This window comes from Pollachius pollachius (assembly GCF_949987615.1).
Source record: "Pollachius pollachius genome assembly, chromosome: 13".
NCBI lineage: Eukaryota > Metazoa > Chordata > Actinopteri > Gadiformes > Gadidae > Pollachius > Pollachius pollachius.
Window position 1 is genome coordinate 1,379,968 of NC_136946.1, and position 19,548 is coordinate 1,399,515.

General features: G+C 43.5%; 1 protein-coding gene and 1 long non-coding RNA gene across 20 annotated transcripts in view; both read right to left on the reverse strand.

Moving 5' to 3' along the window:
* Nucleotides 1-387: 387 nt before the first annotated feature.
* On the reverse strand, nucleotides 388-2,269 carry LOC307085312. The gene is made up of 2 exons (XR_013812368.1): nucleotides 1,939-2,269; nucleotides 388-1,205 (listed from the first exon to the last, which is right to left on the reverse strand). It is a non-coding gene; the product is annotated as an uncharacterized lncRNA (long non-coding RNA).
* A 5,749-nt stretch (nucleotides 2,270-8,018) lies between these two features.
* LOC307085298 (uncharacterized protein) overlaps nucleotides 8,019-19,548 on the reverse strand; it is a 196,059-nt gene continuing 184,529 nt past the window's right edge. For 18 of the 19 annotated variants that reach the window (XM_079750037.1, XM_079750041.1, XM_079750029.1 and 15 more), the window contains 6 exons: nucleotides 13,964-14,137; nucleotides 12,934-13,107; nucleotides 11,596-11,769; nucleotides 10,295-10,468; nucleotides 10,072-10,118; nucleotides 8,019-9,192 (listed from right to left, as the gene is read on the reverse strand). In XM_079750037.1, the coding sequence (XP_079606163.1) occupies nucleotides 8,642-9,192; nucleotides 10,072-10,118; nucleotides 10,295-10,468; nucleotides 11,596-11,769; nucleotides 12,934-13,107; nucleotides 13,964-14,137 (1,294 nt within the window). In that variant the 3' untranslated portion in view covers nucleotides 8,019-8,641. The remainder of the gene's footprint in view (nucleotides 9,193-10,071; nucleotides 10,119-10,294; nucleotides 10,469-11,595; nucleotides 11,770-12,933; nucleotides 13,108-13,963; nucleotides 14,138-19,548) is intronic. The other variant, XM_079750038.1, reaches the window with a different exon arrangement.

The following is a 19,548-nucleotide window of genomic DNA, read 5'->3' on the forward strand; positions in this document are numbered from 1 at the left end:
AGTGTTCCTGTTAAATATATATCTCAAGTTAATTCCATGATATTGCGTTAGCCTTCGCAAGTACTAGAAGTCATAAAAGCTAGCCTTCCAAGTTCACGTTCTCTCATTTCACAATGTTCGATCTGTATGCGCCACCATGGGAATGCAGACTAATGTCATTTTACAACGCCATGTTTCTACAGTGGCTGACAGTCGACAAATCAAACGACTAGATACCAAATTGCGTTTTTCACACGTTTGAAATCTGCGGATTTACCACTAGATGTCCCTATATGATTATCCATACTATTCATAAGAAAAAACAGAATATACCCTAAAACTATGCAAAAAACAAGTACGATTTACCCCAAATCTATGCTAAAACGTTAAATAAAAACCAAACACAAGTGCCAATAAATGTTTGTTTTATTTATGAACCATCTGTCATCAGGAAAAGGAACCAAGTGCAACAGAACAAAACAAAGAAGTGCAGGGACCGGGAGCTGTGGAGGTGAGGGTCACATAAGGAAAACTTGAACATTCAGAAACTATAACATGAAACATTACTAACAAAGTTTAACATTTTCATAAGGAACCGGAACTGAGTGGAACAGAACTAAACAAAGAAGCTCAGGAACAGGGGGTTGAGAATGTAGAGGTGCAGCAGGTGAGGTTTCTAAAAAAATATATATGCTATTGCACAATTTAAAACATACACTACAGACAATTATAGTGAAGTGGGCAGGGCTACAACTACAACAAATATTAAGTGCAATTATGAACAAAAAACATAAATAAAACATTTCAGGGAACTATTTAAAGAAATACTACCAAATTATCATCCATGTCACTGACTACATTACAGGAGGAGGTGCCTCAGCAGGAGGGACAACAGGATAACCCTTCCCAAACAGAGGAAGAGCTCAATACCCCTGAGGATATTTTAGTTTCCCCATACCAACCAGATGCACAGCTAATTGAGCCACAAACTCTGCCCAACCGCACTCTCCGATTCCAGGAGAGCTGGTTCAAAGACTACCCCTGGCTACATTACAGTTCTGAAATTAAAGGAGTTTTGTGTTTCTACTGTGTAAAGGCCTTTAAACATAATATTCCAACAATGGCCAGAAATACAGAACAAACCTTCATTTCCTTGGGGTTCAGGAACTGGAAGAAGGGTAGGGGGGCGTTCGACAAGCACACCAACAGTAAGGCACACATTGTTGCTGTAAACAAACACACACATACACACAACTCTGTCAGGATGCAACTTTGCAGCATCTCAGAAAAATCACACACACACACACACACACACACACACACACACACACACGGCCCAAGTTCAGTGCTGCCACATTCTTAATTTTGGATTACAATACTCTTGGTAATGTTGTAATAATGTAGTAGGCTAATCAAACAGTTCAGTGTGGTTCAGAATAATTAATAAATAATCCATAATCCATTTCAAATACTTGTTTTCCTGATTCTTTACAATTCATAAAATAGTTAACCCGTCTTTGGTCATCAGTCAACAAACAACTAAGCTAAGGTTAGCATTTCGCTAAGCATTACTTTTCCTCCCGAGATCCCGCTAATGTTGTGTTATAAAGTAAAGGGAAACAACAAGATACCTATTCTTCCTCCACCTCTCTCGCTTCTCTGCTTCTTGTCGGGTATAGTTTGCCTCCCTCGCTCTGGTAACGTCACGTAGGCCTACCTCACGTGGAAAAAAAATAAACAAAGCTCCGAATACTGATTCAAGCTTCGAATACTATTTTTCCGAACGAGTATTCGAATAATTCGGGCCAGCCCTAAAACTGATAGCAGCTAATATTATTCACTTTCGCTCACTCCAAATTAGTTAACACTGTAACCGCAAACAATTAGCTACAACGTGGTCTTGCCTAGCTAGCATATGCTCGGAGGAAACATTATAAACGAACTGTTAGGAATAGTTACCTTGTACATTTTTGAGGAGTCGACTTTCTTGACGCTTGTCGTCTTCAATGCTGCTGCGAAGTGTGTGGAAAGCGTCTGTAAAACAACTATTAGGCTGCCTTCCAACTGCCAAGTGTAGTTGTAGGCCTGCTGGAATGACTAACCACAGGAGCTCGCGCGGCGCGGCACTGAATGAGAGATACTGATGATCAGAATCCCGCCCCCTCATTTGCTCCACTCACAGCCAGCTGTTGTGCATGCTGTGACTTGTGAGGATGTCTTCGTGCGCGCCTATCGCATGATTTAGACTCGACGATTTCGGTTGAGTATGTGGGGAGATTTTTTTTTTTTTTTTTTCGGTCGCAAAAGTGGGGGGGACAAAATTCGTATTTTAGAAAGTGGGGGGGACATGTCCCCCCCGTCCCCCCCGTAATCGACGCCTATGGGATCAGGGTCAGGGTCAGGGTTAGGGTCAGGGTCAGGGTCAGGGTTAGGGTCAGGGTCAGGGTTAGGGTTAGGACGCTAAGGACGGTCAGTGGAGCCCCGACACACGTCACCTCGTCTCCGAGTCAAGTGGGTGGATCTAAATGCTTTCATGATGACTTTCCTACAAAAGTCACATTCATGTGTGTGTTTGTCTGTTAATGTCTGTGTATGTGTGCCTTAATGTGTGTGTGTGTGTGTGTGTGTGTGTGTGTGTGTGTGTGTGTGTGTGTGTGTGTGTGTGTGTGTGTGTGTGTGTGTGAGAGAGAGAGAGAGAGAGCAGGCTGTACAACTGTTGGCTAGCTGCTAAATTTAGGCTACAGACGCAGTATTGAAAAACTGATGCTAATTATGTGGGCAACATTCTCTAACAGCAATCAAGTTGTCATTGTTTGTGTCCGACAAGTTGTGAATTTGTTTTAACATTAAAACAGGAGATGAATTACTCGGCGCTGTTTCCACTGTGTTTACAACGAAACATTCAGAAGAAACACGTGAACGATTCCAGAATTACTATGCTTTTTTTCATTGGTTGTTGCGTTAAATCTTACCCAGATACAGTAGTGGTATTTTCTGATTGGCTATTAGGCTATGTAGCCCCTTTCTTTTTTGATTGGCTGGTTAGTGGCAGGCTCGACTCAGTACTCCCGAGGCAACAGGAGAATGAGGCTTGATGAATCCTGCCGATTCCATAGCGAGAGCGGAGCTACTGCAGATTCATTTAATAATGATCACTGGAATTTTACTGGGGCACTGGAGACTTTTACTGGGGCACGTGCCCTAGTAAAAAGGGGCTGATGACGCCTCTGAGAGAGCGAGGGAGAGAGAGAGAGAGCGAGAGAGAGAGAGAGAGAGAGAGAGAGAGAGAGAGAGAGAGAGAGAGAGAGAGAGAGAGAGAGAGAGAGGGACATTGTGTGTGTGGTATAAAAGCAGCGTGGGTTGTTCCAGTACTTGATGTGAACTCTGATGCGTATAATTTCTGCACAATCTGCACAAACGATTAAAATACTTTAATAATTATGCTTTCTCTTATTCGTATTGCACGCTTATTAAATGTATACTCTGAGTTCATCTCCCTCAAAAAGTAATCCCTTTTAATTTATGCATTGTACATATTTATAATTCGAAATTCGTCCCAGTCTTTATACAACAGATACTCTAGGGCAGGGACCAGCAACCTTTTCAACTTGCAGTGCAAGTTTTACATTTTCTCGTTAATGAGTGTGCCTTAAGCAACAATATATTAAAAATTAAGCTGAACTATGACACAGCGACCAAAAACATTTCCAGAAGACCTGGAATTGTACTATTTCCATATAGTCCACAATCATGCATCAACATTTTAAATGTTTTTTTGGTTGTTATATTTGCAACATGGGCTTATAAATTATAATGACATATGTCCCATCTTAAAACACCATTTTCTGAAACTCATTCAAAAACATATTTGCACTGTGAGAAATGTAAAAAACGAGAATATATGAGAATGTTGGAACCATCCACAGCAATATCTTTACGACATGTACAGCTTTGCAAAACCATGTGAAGGCGATGCATAAAGGCCACTTGCAACAATATTTTAAATATTTTCTTCTCTATGCCTCACAACAATGGTTTAAAAACTATTAATTGATCCCATTTCAGAACACTGGTTTCTGTAACTAATTTAAACATATTTGCACTGGGAGGAAATGCCCAAAACAGAATAAAGTGCAAAAAAGTCGGTAGTAATGATTACGCTGCCGCATTGTGCTGTGATTTTTTAAAATAATAATAATAAAAGAAAGATCAAAAAGTTTATATTTTTTTATTTTTTAAGTGTGCCAATGATTATGCTGCCCCGTGCCAGTGGTGGCACGCGTGCCTAGGGTTGCCGACCACTGCTCTAGGGTCTATAGCATAATACCGCGTTGTCCGATTACAGTTTAATTCATTTTTCACAATTTACCAGCTCTCGTTCTGATGGCTGAACAGACAATTTGACTGGAACTACTTAGCAGGTGTCCATATATCGGGGATTAATGGGCACCCTGCAGCCAATCAGAATCGAGTATTCCAAAAAATACAAGGGGCGTATTGATCTACTATTTGATGACGCTGTGCTCAGTCAGCAGCAAGTACAACTGACAAATCAGCGGGCAATTTGCCGGGTTAATGCCCTCCTCCCAGCCAATCAGAATCAAGCATTCTTAAACTGAGTAGAATAAACTGAGCCGTAACTCTTTCGCGGACCATTAGTTCACCAGTAGTTAAGGTTTTTGAATCATTCGTTCACCAGTATTTAAGGTTTTTTAATCATTTGTTTACCAGTAGTGAAGCTCTTTCAATCATTCGTTTACCAGTAGTGAAGCTTTTTGAACCATTCGTTCACCAGTAGTTACGCTTTTTTTGAATCATTCGTTCACCAGTAGTTAAGCTTTTTGAATCATTCGTTTACCAGTAGTGAAGCTTATTTATCTATAACTTATTTTAATTTATAACTATAAATTCCTTAATCCACAATTTTATTAAATACATTTTTACATTCTCAAGGATGTCTGATCCAGGAATGATTTATAGTGAGATTAAATGTGTCTTCTGTTGGTCAAGTGAACATTTTAAAGAGCCAGTTTCGTTAAGTATTATAAGATATGAATAACTTAAATTGACATTATTATGAAATGATCAACATAATGTTAATGTGCATGAATGTCCATCTAATGCACAACACACAAATACGATGACATGAATCGATATGGAATTAAAGTGAGTAGGATCGAACAATATGAAGGTGGTAATGATAAACCAACCCATCTGTTGACTTTAAGAACAGATTCAGAAACCCACCATCATCATCCAGTTTAGTCTCATACTAACTTTTGTTTCCTCAGTTCGGACCCAAAATGAAACGCAGTCGAAACAAAACGCTAACTGGTTTCTGAAAAATCAGTTTAAATATCGGAACCACTGAATGATTAATCATCCTGTGGATTCATTGTTCGATTTTGAGATTGTACACAAACGCAGTTTCACATCAAAAGGAAAGACAGCGAAACTAAGCACTGCTTCCGGACCACTACAGTTCTAGTTCCGGTTCTATATATAGTTCGGACCGAGACGCTCTGAAGGGTCCTACCTGCAGACCCCCCGGAGAGGACCTCCAGCAGCAGCGGCAGTCCCCCCGCCCCCATGCTGAGTGTGGAGGATGGTGGTCTGCAGTGGTGTGGTCTATTTGATTGTAGTGGGTATACTGTGATGATTCCCTCCGCTTCGTACACACCCGTCCCGTTATGGGGTGTCGCACCACACTCACCAACGCAGGGGTCTACAACCCGCTGAATGGGTTTAAGAGTGCAACGATTATCAACAATCATGGAAAGGTGAGTAGGCTTATCAGTTTTAATAACAGTATGAACAAATTGAACATAAAAATGACAAGTTGTCCTTTGTGTATCTATTGTCGCAATAGCACCTGCTAAACAAGGTCAAAATCTACTCAAAATAATTTGACGGGTTAGCAACCCAACCCCTAACTGTTTACAACCATGGCTAACCAATGCTTGAGAAGTGGATGAAAGAAGATTAATGTTCCACTGTTTCAATTGCTCTAATTATAGCTTTAACTGTTGTTATCTAACATACCATACAGTAATTGAATTGTGTAAAAGTCTGAAATTTCTGCACCTTAAAAATGACCAGGAATTAGCTATACTCGCATTTGCATAGTAATTAGTTTTATGAATTTCAATTGCGAATACCAACTGCATGTTGGCTGACATTTATCTAACTTTCTTTCCCTCTGCTCTAACCAAGGAGGCCTGTTTTTATATTCCCTAGCCTGACACTCAGTCCACAAGGCTGATCAGGGGTTCTCATCTAAAAGTAACAAGGAGATATACAGTGGGATTAAAACATTGTCTTCTGTTGACTACCCGTTATGTGGTATACACATTAATATAGGAGGACTGGACACACAAACACATACACACACACACACACACACACACACACACACACACACACACACACACACACACACACACACACACACACACACACACACACACACACTCACTTTTCTGTTGTGTCCTTGCTGGTTTTCGTAGACCTGGTAGTGGCATCTGCAGGGTCAACCGAAGCGTCAGCAGTAGATTTTGGGCGGCCAGGCTTATAACTAACTAAAACACTGAAATAGTCTAGTTTGCTTTTCATATTGTAAAGTTGAATGTTATTGTAGCATGTAGTATGGGACTCTTTAAATGTTTGTGTTGTGTTTTTTTATCGTTGTAAAGAGTTGTTTTAACTGTTAACTTTCAATCTGTGTGCGTGGCCACACACAGCGCGAGAGGGAGGGGCTTGGCCCGCCAACTAACATGCAGAGATGCAGGGGCAGCTCCGCGCTTCGTAACAGAGACAGGGCAGAGCGCGAGCGCGCAGGGGGAATTTTATGAATGGTGAACGTAGGAGATAACTTCCCCTGCTAAAAGTATTTTATTGCAGTTATACCCAACTGGTATTTGTGAAAGATAAACAATGAAGTAAAAGTTCTGTCACAAAACGATTAGTATCCGTGCACATTTTTAAGTGGATATGCGGAAATCCTGGAGCGTTCCTAGTGGGTCTACGGCGTACACCTGCTATCACGTAGACCACACCACTGGTCGTTTGGTCTCCTGAACGTCTGAACCTGCGAACTGGGACTCGAGGGGAGGGAGGCTAGACACACACACGCACATGAACTCACATAGACACACACACACACACACACCGAACACACACACACACGCACACACATACTTACACAAACACACACACACACACACACACACACACAATAACACGCACGTACACACACACAGTATTAGCATGTCAAGATGTAACCACCGTCATGGCCTCCCCAGCGTCTAACATTGTGCTGTTTGACTCAACATGGCCGCTCTGACGGCTGCAGACTCAAACGCTTCACTCTGTTTCTACTGGTTGAAGCCCGCGCCTTGGAAGACGGTTCATTATTTAACAAATTAGCATTGTTCATTTTTGGTATTTAACACCCACACAAACACGCACACACACACACACACGCACACACACACAGTTCTGGGAAGTCTAATTCAGTCACTGTGGTGAAAGGATGAATTAGGTTGTACAAACGTACCTTGAAGGAACCTTTCATTATGTGTTCATTTAGTGGGGTTGGGTTGGTGTTGGGTCTTTCTCTTTACGCTGCTTGTTGTGGTGTGTGTTGAGCACCAAAGGCTCTTCAACCATTCAAACACCTCCACACACACACACACACACACACACTGAACACACACACGCACACCGAACACACACGCACACCGAACACACACGCACACAGGAGACGGCGGGGGGGGAGAGACGGGGGGGGAGAGGGAGATGGGAGGGGAGAAAGAGAGACAGACAGTGCGTCCGGCCGTCTGTCTGTGGTTTTTTTTCGACAACCGACTCAGAGACACTGAGGCACCCCCCAACAAAAACCCAGGGAGGAAAAACATTTTTTGGTTTATTTATAAGATCTGATTAATATATTATTATTATTATTATTATTATTATTATTAAGGCACTTACAGAAGAATTATTTACTATTAAAACGAGAAATCATCGGCTGAACACAGGAGAACATTCAGTGGGATCCACTGAGTTGTTTATTGCAATTATGCTTCATAAACAAATACAACAGAAAAATAGTCCCTTACATGTACACAATAAACACGAGGACTAAAACAATAGAAGCTGCAGACTTTACAAATCATCAACAGGTGTGCACGTATCTTTAATAACTGAACATGTTCTGCGACCGTTTGGTTCCCATCAGAACACAAAAAATCAAGATTAAGTCTAAAGTAATTTACAACATGCAACATAATCCCATAGACCTCTTGGTTATTTTAAATAAAATATGAAATCAAATTTAAATCAAGTTGTAAAACAGGATTATGACAAAAATGAGGATATCAGAGCCCTTAAGACCAAAACTAGTGGTGTCTGAAAATATACAAACATTTACCATCAATAGGTATTTTATATACATTTCAAATAATAAATGTGCTTATCTAACTATGGAAGATCTTTGAAGTCTTTTCATGGTTTATCATGCTATACTTTCCAGAAGAGAGAGAGACAGAGAGAGAGAGAGAGAGAGGGAGAGACAGAGAGAGAGAGAGAGAGAGGATCCCCCCCATCCCAACACCCCAGGGAGGAGAGGTCCTCCACCCCAAGGACCCCACTGAGGACCCCCTCCCTACCGCTGAGGGATCACAGAGACGCTGCCCTCCCCTACCCAGACCCCAGGGAGGAGGTCCTCCTGGGTGAAGGAGGACCAGAAGGTGTGGAGGTGTGTCAGTGTGTCTGAGGACCCTCCTCCACCTGGGGACACTCTGTAGAAGGACAGAGAGCCAGCAGGCCGGTCCAGATACACTGCTACTCTGGTGGAGCCAGCGGGGGGGAGAGAGAGGACTGTTCTCCTACCGTTGTACCAGGCAGAGTAACCATCATCAGAACAATAAAGACTCCAGGACTTGTTGTTCTGTCCAAGCCCGCTGTCAGGACCCTCTCCTCTCCTTGTGATTCCTCTGTATGTCACTCCTATCTCAACACGTCCTTCCCACTCTACCTCCCAGTAACAGCGGCCAGTCAGAGCCTCTCTACCCAACACCTGGTACCAGTAGTCAAATCTCTCTGGGTGGTCCGGATACGACTGGTCCTCTCCAACCAGCGTCACCTTCCTGTTGTCCTCAGACAGAGAGAGGAGTCTGTAGGCCGTGTTGGGGTCCAGTGTGAGTTCACAGGCATCTGAGGGAGAACCAGACATGATGAGCTGCTGAACCGTTCTTCATCCTCATCATCATCGTCATCACTAGCACTGTTCTCCTGCGCTCTTCTTCTCTTTATTCTCTTTCAGACTCTTTTTGTGATCGCTCTCTCTTCTTCAAACATTAACATAGAAAGACAAAAAAAATATCATATGATAGGTACTATATTGGAATCATGTGCTGTATATTTTCTAAGCAATAGGACACATTGTGTTTAACATAATTAAAGTTAAAGTTGATTGGAAATCCCATGTGTGTGTGAGTGGCTGTCCCAATCAAAACATTGAAACAAGGACAAATGTATAAAGTGCATTTACTCCCTCAGTATTTACTTCACATTAACATATCATACATCAAAATGTTTGGTATGATGAGCTTATTACACCCATGAAATATCTAAACAATATTTGTAATATCTTCCAAGATATTCCACTTTTGGATTTCCCAATACACATACATGGCACTCAACCTCCAAAGGGACACCTGTGTAAAGAACAGACTGAAGGAGCTGAGCTCACATACAGGCTGGAGATGGACTGATGAACCATAGAACTGGTTCATTTATTATAGACATGTACTCAGACATACACCTGCTTACCTACACATACATATACACATCACTGGGGGCACTTGGCTAGGATTCGTATCTAGATCATCATACACACACAGACAGGCTGGAAATTAACTGTCAAAACTTGTATGTATACTATGCATGTATGTATGTATGTATGTATGTATGTATGTATGTATGTATGTATGTATGTATGTATGTATGTATGTATGTATGTATGTATGTATGCATGTATGTATGTATAAATGTACACATAAATATATATGCATAAACTAAAAAGACACTTACACTTCTTTAGAGCTGGTTTCTGCCTCCACACTCCACCGTGCTCCACACTGGGGGGGAAACAAAGTGAGAGCAGCATGTTGAAACATTCACCTTCTTTATCTGCCGTCTCATCACGTTCTACACAACATGAGTGACAGCTGCCTCTTCAAACCACTTCATCTAGCAGCGGCTTGAATCCTCGTAGGAGACTTTGTCCCTGAGTGGTGAGCTGTCCTCTCCATACCTGAGAGTGTCCAGTCTCCAGCGTGGATCCTCCAGTCCAGCAGAGAGCAGCGCAGCTCCAGAGTCTCCTGGGTGATTGTAGCTCAGGTCCAGCTCTCTCAGATGGGAGGGGTTGGAGCTCAGAGCTGAGGCCAGAGAAGCACAGCCTTCCTGTGTGACCAGGCAGCCAGACAAGCTACACACACACACACACACACACACACACCCGCACACACTTACATTTACATTTACATTTAGGGCATTTAGCAGACGCTTTTATCCAAAGCGACTTACAATAAGTGCATTTGTTACAATAAGTACATTTGTCATAAGAAGTGAAACAATATATCGCTGTTGGTACAGTAAAGATGTTCATAGAACCAAGTGCAAGTATTACAATCGCTAGGCTAACCCATTCCCCGTGTAAAGCAATGATAGCAGCTACTGTAGATGCTACACAATTAAGTATCTTGAATAAGTGCAACATACAAGTCCCAGGACGTAGGTTTCTATGCAGAGTCGAGGTGAACTCTGAACAGGTGAGTTTTGAATTTTGAGAATACACTTGTGTATTAATTCCATTTGGAGGACAATGAGAGAAGAGGACAAGTAGAACAGGAAGAGGAAGTGGGGAGATGACATCATCACAGACATCAGAACTTCCTTCACTTGGATGTGAAACAGGATCATAAACAAATGCTCCTTTCTCAATAGCTACAACTCAATGAGATATTGTTCGGTTAGAGTCAGGAGAAGTCTGCTGTGTTTGGTACGCTGAGACCGTTTCTTCACAGGTTCTAACATTGTGTAGAACCAGGGAGAGTTTTGTCAGCAGGCAAAAGAGCAACAGAAATGCATCGGACATCTACACCAAACTAATGTGAAGTTAATAAAGTCCTTCTTTAATGTTCAACATGATTCACTTTACCACGGCCAGTGATGTTCTATGGTGAGGTGTACATTATATTCAAATCACAGCACGGCTAAAGCCTCATCCCCATGTCTACGCTAATGACAACTCCTCAGCTCACTTCAGCTGACCAGAGCTACATAACATATAACAGACATAACATACTAGTAGTTAACAGGTCAACCCCTAACCCTCACATCAGCTGGCCAGAGCTACGTAACATATAACAAACATAACATACTAGTAGTTAACAGGTCAACCCCTAACCCTCACATCAGCTGGCCAGAGTTACATAACATATAACATGCATACCGTTTTGTGTGTTCTTTTTCGATAATGGTCCAACTAGTCGTGGACCATCCCTTACATATTAAACAACCCCAAGACCCAGTTTGAAGAGGCTGAAAAAGGACCTGAGAGTTTCCAGTGTACAGTGTGGACTCCCCAGTCCAGCAGAGAGCAGCTTCACTCCTGAATCCTGCAGATCATTGGTACTCAGGTCCAGCTCTCTCAGACTAGAGGAGTTGGAGCTGAGAACTGAGGCCAGAGCTTCACAGCATCTCTCTGACAGATCACAGCCCTTCAGCCTTCACACAAAATAAAGAGAACAGGTTAGGGACTGTGAATAAAATAAATGACATCTTCAACTTATTACATAATGAAGAAATTGAGGTTATTCAAATTGGATGTAAAATGTATAACAATAAGATAGTTCTTTTGCAGCATTAGAAAAGTCGTTTTGTATATTAATATTACTTTTTGTTGCAGTGTTATGCATATTATGTATTGAAATGTTGTCAGTTAATCTAAAGCGATGTTTTGTATATGATTAAAAGTTTTATTCCAATATTATGTATATTGTTTTGTGAGGGGAATAAACCTCAAAGCGATCAGTCAAACACTTTGCGAGCACGAGAACTAAAGGCACGGCCACACTGAACGCGTTACGCACGTAGGATTAGGACTAACCTGCCGCTTCATCATTGTGTGTCACAAAAATGGTTCAACACGCCTTCCGCGCCTACGATGCTAGATGAGCCCGCCCTAAACTTATTTTCGCCCCGCTGCTGTATTTGTTTTTGGAGTTCGAGGAGAGTAGGAAACCCAAACGCCGTCGTGTTTGGGTGCATGACATCCTCCGTAGGCGCTCACAGCTGGGTGAGTTTCACCACCTCCTCCAGACCTCCGCCTGGATGACGGCCGGTTCCAGCGGTATTTTTGGTTGCCTGGGGCCATGTTCGATGACCTGCTAGCCCGGGTTGGTGCCAGGATCTCCCGTCAGGACACCAACTACAGGCGCTCCATAACAGCTGCGGAGCGCCTGTCCTCCATCTCTCTGCCAGTGACGTCGGGTCAAGCTCAAAGCTGATTGGCAATCGCGGCTAAGCGTCACGCGTAGGAGCGTAAAAAGTTAAATTTTTTGAACTCCGTGCATAGGTGCGTAGGTGTGTTAGGTGCGTTAATTAGGTGCGTAAAACGCATCTAAGGCGCCTAATGCGCTGCTTTAGCGCGTGTAATGCATCTACGCGCGTAAATCAATGGTTCCCTATGCAAAAATGCAGATTTTCTACGCCTCTAACGCGCTTAACTCGTTCAGTGTGGCAGTACCTTTGGACAGCATTTGTGCGCTTGGGGGTGTCAGTTTCGTTTTGCTTCATTTTATGTGAGCACTTTTATGGTTGTAAATCTGTTAAATGTTTTCTGATATTGAACCTTGTGGTGTAACTGTTTGACCATTGGGTAAAACTGACCTGAGAGTTTCCAGTGTACAGTGTGGACTCCCCAGTCCAGCAGAGAGCAGCTTCACTCCTGAATCCTGCAGATCATTGGTACTCAGGTCCAGCTCTCTCAGACTAGAGGAGTTGGAGCTGAGAACTGAGGCCAGAGCTTCACAGCATCTCTCTGACAGATCACAGCCCTTCAGCCTTCACACAAAATAAAGAGAACAGGTTAGGAACTGTGATTAAAATAACTTACATCTCCAATTTATTACATAATGAAGAAATTGTGGTCATTCAATATTGGATGTAAAATGTACAACTATATGAAACTTGTTGTGAAGGGGTGGCAGTAGCTCAGGAGGTAGAGCGGGTTGGCTGGTAACCTGAAGGTTGCTGGTTCGATCCCCGGTTCCTCCTAGCTGAGTGTTGAGGTGTGCTTGAGCAAGGCACCTAACCCTAACTGCTCCCAACGAGCTGGCTGTCGCCTTGCATGGCTGACTCCGTCGGTGTGTGTGAATGGTGATTGTCAGGCAATATTGTAAAGCGCTTTAGGTGGCCAATGGTTAGAAAAGCACTATATAAATGTAGTGTTTGAAAAGTCTTTTGTATATTAATATTACTTTTTGTTGCAGTATTATGTATATTATGTATTGTATTGTAACACATGTTATCAGTTAATCTCAAGCGATGTTTTGCATGTAATTAGAAGTTTTATTTCAATATCATGTATATTGTGTTGTGAGGAGAATAAATATCATAGCGATCAGGAAAACACTTTGCGAGCACGAGAACTAAAGGTACGGCCACACTGAACGCGTTACGCACGTAGGATTAGGCCTAACCTGCCGCTTCGATGACCTGATAGCCCGGGTTGGTGCCAGGATCTCCTGTCAGGACACCAACTACAGGCGCTCCATATCAGCTGCGGAGCTGCGGAGCGCCTGTCCTCTGTCCCTCTGCCAGTGACGTCGGGTCAAGCTCAACGCTGATTGGCTATCGTGGCATGTCTTCTGATATTGAACCTTGTGGTGTAACTGTTTGACCATTGGGTTAAACGGACCTGAGAGTTTCCAGTGTACAGTGTGGACTCCCCAGTCCAGCAGAGAGCAGCTTCACTCCTGAATCCTGCAGATCATTGGTACTCAGGTCCAGCTCTCTCAGACTAGAGGAGTTGGAGCTGAGAACTGAGGCCAGAGCTTCACAGCATCTCTCTGACAGATCACAGCCCTTCAGCCTTCACACAAAATAAAGAGAACAGGTTAGGAACTGTGATTAAAATAACATACATCTTTAAGTTATTAAATAATGAAGGAATGTTATTGGTTAAACAAAAAATACTAAATAATTAGATGTATAAATGTTAAATTGTTGTTTAGTTGAGATTGAAAATGTTGAAAATGAATACTCCTATATTCTATTGTTCTGAATATTCTAATACATTACACGTTAATAGGACACCTACAGAGATGTTTTGTATATTATTATAACTAATATGTTTATTCTGTTATGATATATTGTTATGAACCTACAGAGATCTTTTTCATATTATTTTAACCTTATATTCCAATTTTATTTATATTGTGTAGTGTGTTTTGTAATACATGTTATTAGTGAACCTACAGAGATGTTCTGGAGGCTTTTACCACTGGCAGCAGCCTGAGAAGACCATCTTCTGAAGCAGAGTATTTTTTCAGGTCAAACACGTCCAGCTCCTCTTCTGATGTCAGTAAGATGAAGACCAGAGCTGACCACTGAGCAGGGGAGAGAGATCTGGAGAGACTTCCTGATGTCAGGTACTGTTGGATCTCCTTCACTAGAGAACAGTCGTTCAGCTCATTCAGACAGTGGAACAGATTGATGCTTCTCTCTAGAGATAGGTCTCCTTCTATCTTCTCCTTGATGTAAGACACTGTTCCCTCATTGGTCTGTGACCTACTTCCTGTCAGTCGCAGCAGACCTGATGTAATCTGAGTGGTCAGTGATCTTTTTTTCTGTCCCAGCAGACCTTGTAGGACAATCTGATTGGTCTCCAGAGAGAGGCCCAGGAGGAAGCGGAGGAACAAATCCAGGTGTCCGTTCTCACTCTGTAAGGCCTTGTCCACAGCACTCTGGTAGAGGAGGAGTTCATCTTTCCTGGAGGTTGAGAGCAGATTGACACCAGTATCGATGAAGGACAGAAAGACATAAAGGGCAGCCAGAAACTCCTGGATGCTCAGATGGACAAAGCAGAACACCTTGTCCTGGTACAGCCAACCCTCCTCTTTAAAGATCTGGGTGAACACTCCTGAGTACACTGAGGCTGCTCTGATATCGATGTCACACTCTGCCATTTCTGCCTCGTAGAAGATCAGGTTCCCTTTCTCCAGCTGGTTAAAAGCAAGTTTTCCAAGAGAAACAATGATCTTCCTGCCCTCTGAACTCCATTCTGGATCTGTTTCAGCCCTCCCATGGTACTTCCTGTCCCCCTGTATGGACTGAACCCTCAGGAAGTGGCTGTACATCTGAGTCACGGTCATGGGCATCTCTTCGATCTGGGATTTTGTACTATTGTCCTCCAGAACTGTAGCAGTGATCCAACAGAAGACTGGGATGTGACACATGATGTGGAGGCTTCGTGATTTCTTGACGTGGGAGATGATTGTGCTGGCCAGCGTCTCCTCTCTGAATCTCTTCCTGAAGTACTCCTCCTTCTGTTGGTCGGTGAACCCCCTCACCTCTGTCACCATGTCAACACACTCAGCAGGGATCTGATTGGCTGCCGCAGGGCGTGTGGTTATCCAGATGCGAGCAGAGGGAAGCAGGTCGCCCCTGATGAGGTTTGTCAGCAGCACGTCCACCGAGGTGGACTTTGTGACATCATTCCATATCGGGTTGTTCTGGAAGTCTAGAGGATGTCGACACTCATCCAGACCATCCAAGATGAAGACAACTTGGAGCCTGTCGAATCTGCAGATTCCTGCTTCTTTGGTCTCAATAAAGAGGTGATGAAGAAGTTCCACCAAGCTAAACTCTTTCCCTTTCAATAAATTCAGCTCTCTGAAAATGAGGAGAAATGTAAAGTGTATGTCCTGGTTGGTTTTGCCTTCAGCCCAGTCCAGAGTGAACTTGTGTGTTAAGACGGTTTTACCAATGCCGGCCACTCCAGTTGTCATCATTGTTCTTATTGGTTGATCGTGTCCAGGTAAGGGTTTAAAGATGTCCTCACATCTGATTGGTGTGTCCTCCTTGATTGGTTTCCTGGAAGCGGTTTCAATCAGTCTGACCTCATGTTCCTTGTTGATCTCTCCACTGCCTCTCTCTGTGATGAAGATCTCTGTGTAGAAGTCGTTCAGACCTGTTGGCTGTCCTGCTTTAGCGATTCCCTCAAACACACACCTGAACTTCTTCTTCAAATGAGACTTGATTTTATGTTGGCACTCGACAGCAGCAGATCCTAAATGAGACAAAAACAGTAGACATCAGTTAGTGGATGGTGGTATCAGTGGGAACATGTCAATATTTCCTGTTGAATTATCAATTTCATGATATTTAGTGGCTTCACAACTTGGTCAGAAAAGCGGGTTGTGACAAAGACTGCATGTTCCAGATTCAAAATGTTTTTTCCACAGCAATGTGATTGGATTAATGCTAATAATGATTTTAAAATGGTGTAAAATGAAATGCTGATATAACAAGAAAGTGTTGCATCTCTTCCACAGAGTTATTCTGCTGTTGATCTGCAACTTGTGTTTAATATTATTAATAATAATAATAATAATAATAATAATAACAACATTGAATAACATTTTATTTCAAGGCACCTTTCATGACACCCAAGGTCGCCTTACAATTCATAAAACAATCTAGGGTCAAGAACAGCAAGAGCTGCATCGCCAACAGCATGATCAAAACAAGACATAAGACCCAGGTAGGAGGGGGTAAGAACAGTGAGGAGACCCAGGTAGGAGGGGGTAAGAACAGTGAGGAGACCCAGGTAGGAGGGGGTAAGAACAGTGAGGAGACCCAGGTAGGAGGGGGTAAGAACAGTGAGGAGACCCAGGTAGGAGGGGGTAAGAACAGTGAGGAGACCCAGGTAGGAGGGGGTAAGAACAGCAGCACAACAGGGATACGAGGGGACCCCACGGTAGGGGGTCATTACAGCGAGCAGGCCAGTGGGACAACATGTGTTTGAGGAGGGATTTCAATGTTGTCAGGGGTCTCTTTCAGTTCAGGTCAGAGCCCTAGCACCCGCGGTGCTACGAGCCCTAGCACCCGCGGTGCTGAGAGCCCTAGCACCCACGGTGCTGAGAGCCCTAGCACCCACGGTGCTGAGAGCCCTAGCACCCACGGTGCTGAGAGCCCTAGTACCCACAGTGCTCAGAGCCCTAGCACCCACGGTGCTGAGGCGGGAGGTCGGGACGGTGAAGACCAGCTGAGGATGACGAAGGGAGCGGCAGGGCCTGTCCTCCTGGAGGAGGTCGGGGAGATAAGTGGGGGCCACGTTGTGGAGGGCTTTGTCGGTGAGCAGAAGGGTTTTAAGGTCAATCCGGTGTTGGACACTGAGCCAGTGTAGTTGGACGAGAATGGGGGTGATGTGGTCGGGGGATTTGGTGCTGGTAATGATGATGTTTAACATTCTGTAACCTGAGACCCCCACCATTACCCTACATATCCGGATCAAACCATTTAACCTGATACCCCACAACAACCCTACATATTGGATCAAACCATTTAACCCCAAAGAGGAAAGATTGTCTCCACATGGAAGTGTGAAATGTATAAGTCTCACATTATGTCATTTAGTCTGAACAAAACAAACATAATCTCCTACTGCTCTTCAAAATGTGTATTTCTTCTCTGTTTTCAAGATAAGAGCCTCTTACTGCTCCACAGTCTGTCAGCCAGTTCCTCCTGGTTCATCTCCATCAGGCAGAGCTTTGTGATGTCCACCACTCCCTCTATGGCGCGCCTCCTCTGCTCCTCCTTCTTACCATCCACCTCCTCCTCCACTCTCTGACCCTCTGAGCATTGTGGGTAATCTGAGAAGAGATCCCTCCAGAGCTTCTTCAGCTCCTTGTCTAGAAAAGCGTGTGCGTTCTCCTCAGCCCTCTGGAACAGAACAAACATCAAGGAGAACTTTACTCTGAACTAACTGAGACATCAGAAGCATCTGTCCTGGATCCACGTCCCGCTGGACAAGAGATGCTTTCTAATGTCCATGGAGAGCTGAAGTCAAACGTCTTGGTGGACATTTACACACCTTGATCAGCTCTGTTTGATGCTGCTGTAGAGACTGAGCACTGGTAACCTTTGACTTCTCGAGGTGTCTGTGGGAAACACACACACGCACACACACACACACACACACACACACACACAATTATATTTCCCCAGACTTGTAGACATCAGTATCAGTAGAGTCTGATAACAACCAACTGGTCTGTTTTCATCGTCTGTTTGAACCCCCTACCTCTCCTCTCTGGAGGGGCGTCCATCTTTAAACACCAATGGTATATTCATAGAGTGGTCACTCTTCATGGAGACACAGCTGGGTCCAGGGGAGTCTGCTCTCTCCTGCTGGAATCTTCTAGAAAAACAAGAACCAAGATTTATGGACGTTTGATAGAAGCTGTATCTTTATGATCTCTGATAAATCCTCACCTCTTCTCAATAGACTGATTGCCATCTTTAAACTGGTCAGCATGATCCATAGAGCGGTCACTCTTCATGGAGACACAGCTGGGTCCAGGGGAGTCTGCTCTCTGCTGCTGCTCTGGGCTTCAACACACACACACACACACACACACACACACACACACACACACACACACACACACACACACACACACACACACACACACACACACACACACACACACACACAGACAATTATATTTCCCCAGACTTGTAGATATCAGTATCAGAAGAGTCTGATAACAACCAACTGGTCTGTTTTCCTCGTCTGTTCAAAAGTCCTACCTCTCCTCTCTGGAGGGGCGTCCATCTTTAAACACCAATGGTATATCCATAGAGTGGTCACTCTTCATGGAGACACAGCTGGGTCCAGGGGAGTCTGCTCTCTCCTGCTGGACTCTTCTAGAAAAACAAGAACCAAGATATATGGACGTTTGATAGAAGCTGTATCTTTATGATCACACACACACACACACACACACACACACACACACACACACAGCTTTTACTCAGACTAATGATGGAGTCATAATGTATCACTGCTGAGCTCTGAGATGGACAACAGTCACAGACAGAGAGATCCTCTTCTTACCTCTTAGCTTTGCTCCGGCGGCCATGTTCCCCAGACAGAGTGGTCTTAGAGGTAGGACCCCCCTCCTCTCTCTCCTCATCCATAGTAGACTGGAGACCTGGACACAAACACAACTCATCCATAACCTCATTTGCCTTTTGAACTTTAGCTGTTTATTGAGAGAGAAGATCATTGTGACTGCGTCACACTAAAGCATTATGGACGTCATAGACCATCAATATGAACCCCACAACATAACCACACTGCCCTCACTACAGTACAGATGTGTACAGCAGATTACAGATGAATAATAAGACACCTTGGAGACTGTAACTGTGCTTAAACTACAACACAAAAAAGATATACAATAGACTTAAAAAAAATGCATTGCGGTACAATTA